This window comes from Pleurodeles waltl, chromosome 3_2 (genome assembly GCF_031143425.1).
Source record: "Pleurodeles waltl isolate 20211129_DDA chromosome 3_2, aPleWal1.hap1.20221129, whole genome shotgun sequence".
NCBI lineage: Eukaryota > Metazoa > Chordata > Amphibia > Caudata > Salamandridae > Pleurodeles > Pleurodeles waltl.
The window spans coordinates 70,741,723-70,748,429 of NC_090441.1; the positions used below are offsets into that span (position 1 = coordinate 70,741,723).

A 6,707-nucleotide genomic window follows, 5' to 3' on the forward strand; every position below is an offset into this window, starting at 1 on the left:
AAATCCTTCTGCACCCTGCTTCAACCTGGGGGGACATGGATGTAAAGTATAATTTTACTCCTCTTCAACTGGTCTTCAAGCCTCTCTCCTAAACCCTCAAATAGAAGGAAAAGAAAATCCTGCACTCTTGCTTTCTCCAGACACAAACCACTCACTACCCATCTGCTACTTGTTTTTTTTTATTTTTTTTAAAGGAAAAGCAAGGGAAGACCCTACTCCTTCCACCCTGTGCTCATTCAGATCCATCCCACACTCCTGTCTACAGAGTTTTAAAAGTTTTTTTAAAACTTAGTACTGAACAGCGGATGGGACGTGGATGTTTACATTTTTACTTTGGTGAGTTGTAATGGCTGGGGAATGAGAAGTTCACCCTTTTTCCTCTACCTGCTGAGGAAGTGAAGAGCTTCCCCAGCACTGTTCTTTTTGGTACCTCTTCAGTGCCAACTGAGTGTCCAGTATTTAAGGCGAATAATTTTGTGTTCGGCTGTTCATTCTCTCTTGTATATTGATATGTTACACAGGTACAACCTTGTATGTTCTGTTTTATTTAGTCCAATATTGATTCTGTTTTTGTCATAGATGCAATGGACTTCTCCAGCATGACTCTCACTCAGATCAAGCGACAGGAAATGGATTCGCAGGTACAGACTCTCCCTTAGCCTCATTTTCTTCATAGGGTTATTGCTGTCTAACTTTGAGCCTCACAGTATATGGGGATGCTCTACATTATGATTTTTCTGTTTCCTAATGTGTGACAATTTCTTCATTCCGCATTTATGCAACTTTTTTTATGTTGACGTATGTTCTAAAACATATGTTCTAGAAATCCTATCAGGCCTCACCAGCATTGCCAGTCTTTAGGACAAACATGAAGACTACAACTTCTCCATACACCACAGACCGACAAGTGGCAACACACATCACAATAGGACACATTTTGCATGTTTGTGCCCGGCGCCCCTGTTTAAAGGTGTGTTGAGGCGAAAACGGGGAAATTGCACCTTTTAATTAATAATGGTGTGCCTTGTTTTTACGAGGTGTATTCCACATATGTTGTACAGTCAGCTTCTCCACGTAGAGGTATTCCCTTGATGGCGATAGCTTCTCTCTTTTCAGGAACAACCTCAACTCTCTCTTTATACAGCAGGTCTTCTCTGTACAGGTCACAAAAGCAATGTGTCCTCCAAAAGTCTAGGTTTGAGTACAAGAACTGCAACCCAGCACAGTCACTTACTAGCATTTATATCCAGACTCTCCTGCATCTCTGAGTGATGCACAAAACATTGATTCAGTCAGGGCTTTATTCACCCACCTTGAGGGCCAAGGTAGGAAGCCTGAGACACTCAAGGTGCTGCCTTTTATGAAAGACTTGGTTTCTCTAATCACATTTTCCTGTGAATCCTGTTTCGGTTTCTGGATCAGGGAGTCACGGATCAGATCAATACAATTTGAACTGGTGAATGTTATTTGGTCTGAAGCCAGAATGATCCCGGGCATGTCACTGTTACTAAATAACACCAGCAACACATGAGGATGGTGACAAGCGGGGATCACTCGGAATGTGCAGCGGGGGCCTATATAATAGATAACAGTAAACACAATAGTCCAGCTACAGCAAATACTAGACAGAGAACCAATCATCTAGTGCAGCAGCAACATTTAGTTTTAAGGAGGTTGAAACAAAAAATGTACAGGCACCAGAACAAAATGTGCACATTGAACGAGTAAATGATCACGAGTAAATAAGGGTGTGTGGCAACAGAGAAGAGGCTTCCCATCCAGCAAATGGCTTTCTGCAGAGGCGCAGTGGCTAACCGATACAAGCTCGATTCATGGATTCTAGGAACCTCAGATGTAGGGATACTGGGTACTCAAACGCAATGCTACTCCACGCAGTTCAACAAGTTTCCAAACAATTAACCCCCAGAACTGAAGGAATAAAAGTAAAACACTTTTGAAGCCTCAATGGAGGAAGGGCTGAGAGAAGGAGGCTGTGGATGAGTTCTATTTACTCCAAAGAAGGAAAGCACTCTTTTTCCAGGTCTGAGGTTTACATGTGGTGGCACTGATCACAGGCAGGAATGAGTTTAAATACCCCCGTGTTCCTCCATAGTACACCTTCGAAGGCCAGATTGAAAGTTAGACGCTAGTTGTGATGGAGCACAGGTGAAGGATGGGCTGGTTTCCCCCCACAGTGGTTGCTAATGGGGGGAATTATATACACTGCTTGGAAAGGTTACTGTGAAGACATCATTTGTAGGAAATGCTGCTTTGAATGCCCTCAGTGTAAAGATGACAACAAAAGTCTTTTCTTGGCAGGTGCGAGTGTTGGAGCTAGAGAATGAGCTTCAAAAGGAGCGCCAAAAACTGGGAGGTCTTCGAAAGCAGCATTATGAACTCGCTGGCGTTTCTGAAGGCTGGGGGAATGGTGAGTGTGCTTGACAACGCACTAGACAATTGTTTAGTGGATTTAGAATCACTCCACATTTGAGGAAAAGTGGAAGAAAGTGTTCATTAGGCAAATGAGTATGTACATTGGATTGATTTTTGCTGTAATGCACTTGGGTCGTATTTTGGTGGTGCAGTGCGAGACATGCATCAACAATCTGGCCCCCTCAATTTGCAAAGAATTATTTTCTTGCTTAAAACATTTACCCTTTGGGGCTGTTTATACTTAGGACATGAATTGTCAAACTGTCCAGTTTCCGTATGTTATTGTTCCTTTTGTGCATCTCCCCTCATTCTAGCCTTACAAGACTGACTTCTCTTGTATCTCACATTAGTCATGTGGACACGAGTTTGAAGGCAGTTTGCACATTTTAACTTCTCACATTTATGCTCAGTCCAGTATGTCTGTAGATAGGATCGTAGGTTTTATTATGCAGGGTTAATGGGAAAAACTCTAATACTGCTACACACCTAGTAACCAATTATACTGCATGGTATATCAATGTATTTCACTGTAAGCTGTTGAGACTGGTGTATTGACTGCTGTTTTGTTTCTGTAAGTTTAGTAAATGTTTTTAATCGGCGGAATAGCTGAATAAAATATGCAGGGACCATGTCGAATTGCTCTGCTAAAGGACGACAGTGTTCGTGAGGTGTACAGTTGTTTTACGGTGGTTCTGTAATCTGTCCCTTCTTCAAATTTTTTACTGGTTGCCAAAGTGGTAGGCAAGACTAATAAAATGGGATTCTCGAAAGAGTGCTCTCGCTAACGAGTAAAGACTTTTTTTTTTTTAAAAAGAACTATCTATTTTGCACCCCATTTTGGGAGTGCGATGTGCAAGAACCATTAAAAAGACATGTTTGTCTCTTCCTCCCTTACAGATACGGACTAGTTCTGTCGAGAGGCAGAGGTTCAAAATATTGCTGCTGCTCTGGTCGGAGGATACCAATCTTTTGCTGCTCTCTCTGGAGGGAAACAGTGTCCCGGTGCAAATTCCGACTTCAAGCACACGTACTCCACATTCACAAGGAATCTCCCCAGAGCACAATCAGGACGCGTGGCTGCTGGTAGCGTGCACCCCACCGGCCACAGAGGATGCAGCTCTACTCACTGGCTGGCCGCCTGCCTACCCACACTGCACTGCGAGGCCAGCCTTTTTACTTTACAGTCCGCGAAAAAGGAAACTCTTCGAACCGGCCGCACTCCTTTACTTTGAGGATATGTATGCTTGGTTTTAAGGCCTTTGTTTACCTTTTTGCACAAGTGTCTACTTAGTATTTGGTAGTGTTGCTGACAAGTGCCCTTTGGGGACAATAAGGGCCCAGCAACAGTTCAGAGACCACGACTACAGCAACTGGGATAGAAGATGGAATAGCAGATGTGACTATGGGCCATATGTTGGAACACAATTTCCCATAGACACAGAATGGGTAAAAACCCTTGATACATCTGGCCCTAAATCTCTTTACAAGGATAGACCCACCGGAGAATAGTGAATCGTAAGATTCGGGGTGCAGTGTGACCCAGACAAATAAGTCCTCAAACTATCCCAAAAAGATTTTTCAAGCTGTGGCGAGCGGCTGTCCTCAGAGAAGACGGATCACTGGGCCCAGGCAGCTGTTCTCTGCAGTATCAGACGTGATTGTAGAACACCCTTGCTTCACCATTTTCTCTATTTTTTATCATCATCCATACTCGCCACATATTTAAGATTTTCCTAAACAAAGCAGAGCTGTACAGTCTTGCACTAGGGTCCAGCATGAAGAGAGATGTTGAGTGTGTGGTGTTCCCAATTCCTTCCAAGCGTGAACATGCAACGCTTCCTCCTTTAGGTGCTTTAGTGTGTTTAGAACATGGGGGTGATCATATTACAATTTAAAAGCATGTTGACGACATCACATCTAGTACTAAGCGCAGAAATGGGCATTAATGTCACGGAACCGCAGCTGGTGACACCCCACTCCAAAAATGGATAGCGGTGATATTGTCACCAGGTGTACCTGTTGCAGTTCACATTGCTACATTTCAGGAATAGCATTAGAAATGGATGATAATCTCCATCGTTGTTTACACTGGAGATCTTTTATCTGGTAATATTGTGGACCACTCTCTAAAAAAGATTGGCTTGCGACTTTAGCATTGAGCATCTGATAAAGGAATTGCAGAATTCAATTATTTCAATACTACTGAATTAGCTTCTAAATCCCGACTTTTTCACTTGCCTGAAGTCTTAAAGTGTAGGTCTGTGATGGCATTTCCAGACCACAGATGTTTGCTTATTGAGAACTCTGATGTGATGCCATCGTAGCTGGTGTGAATCTCATTCTTTTTGTCTGTTTCGGTTGTTTAAATCTTGGTTGTGTTTTATTTTGTGCAGATGAGATCTTCGGTGTGGGCCAGTGGGACCTTGTCTTTTGGAAGCCAGTGAGATCTGGGACGTAGCTAATGTGACCTCATTTTCAGCACAATGCAAGGAGGTTTCCTTAATTGCATTAATACTTGCATTTTGTCTTTGAACGAATGTAGGCATTTCATGCTTGTGGGTTAAGTATCCAAGTAACCGCTGTCAATTTTTCTCCAACCCAAACTAACCCTCACACACTAGTCCTTCACTGTGTCCTTAACTGACCAGTTACACTGTGTTACATAATTCAACACCCTCCAGAGCAATAAGGTTTACGTGCGAATCAAAAGCATTTAAAATCGCCTCATACTCGGTGTCACAATGTCCACACTGGTTCATTGTGCAACAAGACAAAGAGTGGGGCCAGGACCGCGCTTCAGCTGGTGCAACATGCGCATGAACAATTCAACCCATGTAAGCTCTCACAAAGCCACTATGGTGACATGAGGCCACAAAGCCTGTGTCTTCCTGTTGCAGATCGCTGGTTTTGTCATCTCATAAAAAGCACAGAAGGGACCACAAACATGCTTTGCGACCAGGAATTGGTTTTCTATAGAGTGAGGTGGGCGTCTTCTCCATGCAACCAATAAATGCAGGTTCATACATAGTAGATAGTAAGCAATACCAAAAGTTTCTGTTCGCTTTTCTTTACCTTTGCCCCTCGCCTTATTGAATAATATCAGGTGCTGTAGGGAGGGAAATTGGAATTGTGAAATTTACAAGACACCAAGCAAAAGACCTCTTCGGCCAGAGTAAAGGTGGTCAAGAGGACATAGCCTGACACAACTGCACTGCCTCGTCTTCCCAAAATTTTGCAAATGAGCACTTTTTTCACTGTGAATAATTCCTCAGCAGTTGAAGGGGCCCCATGTCTCCGGTATGTAGACCATATAACAGCTGGTGACTTGTACAGATGATGGTTTAGCAAGCTACGGCGCGAGCTCAGGAGTTTACAGTGGGGATAGATAGCTGGATCCTTCGACACAGCAGCTCTCCAGTACTGATGAAGACATTCAAGGGAGAAAGGAAGAAGAGGGATCTCAGGCACTTTGAGGGAACAACTGTTCTTCAGCTCCCATCATGTTTCTGTGTTTAATAGGTTAACATCCTTGTGGAAGCCTTGAAAAAAGTATTCAATTAATTTTATGCTCCAAGTTTGGTGTTCACAATTGTATTTAGCTTTTGCAAAGCATCATCCTTCTTTTTCAGTAAACTAGGCAGTCGCCTGATTTAAATTTCTTACTGAAGAAGCAAATTACCTATTTTTAGAATTTTAGCTTAATTTTACAACAGAAGTGGAAAGGGTGATGGCACTAGACACCTGGCCTTAAAAACAAAGGAAAAAGACAGAAACTGTAAAAGAGGGTTGTAAATCCTTTATGCCAATGAAATTGTAAATGGCATTTCCCCGACATTTTAAGGATTCTCACTGCCTTTGGGGTTTTAACTAACATAGTATTTGATGTCCTTGGTTTACGAAATGAATGACAGCCTCTTCCTGTTTGCTCATTGACCTTTCCAAACAAAATGACCATTAATTGTAGGGAAGCTGTTTGTTTACCCCTTTGTACAATACGTTTAAAGTGTATTTTCAGTTTTTAAATAAATATTTCAACACGTGCTCTTGTTGAGTTTTATTGCTGTGTGTACATGGTTGCCCACTTAGTAAGGTAGACATTACAAAGCATTGCACCTGAGGAGCCGGCCAGGTCACATTGAAAACCTGTTTGTGGTAAAGAGAAAATTCGACAACACAACAGCACGTTTCTGGTTACAAGAGTTAGACTGTGGAATCGCTTGAGAAGGGTGTTATGAACGTGCATTCAGTCTACTCCCTAAACCGAGCTCTATAGC

The 6,707-nt window shown here is 42.6% G+C and overlaps 1 protein-coding gene across 1 annotated transcript in view; it reads left to right on the plus strand.

The window, feature by feature from the left end:
- HIP1 (huntingtin interacting protein 1) overlaps nucleotides 1–6,473 on the plus strand; it is a 375,550-nt gene extending 369,077 nt beyond the window's left edge. The window contains exons 29-31 of the mRNA XM_069226771.1: nucleotides 580–641; nucleotides 2,320–2,428; nucleotides 3,331–6,473. Of these exons, the coding sequence (XP_069082872.1) occupies nucleotides 580–641; nucleotides 2,320–2,428; nucleotides 3,331–3,341 (182 nt within the window). The 3' untranslated portion in view covers nucleotides 3,342–6,473. The remainder of the gene's footprint in view (nucleotides 1–579; nucleotides 642–2,319; nucleotides 2,429–3,330) is intronic.
- The last annotated feature ends 234 nt before the right edge of the window (nucleotides 6,474–6,707 follow it).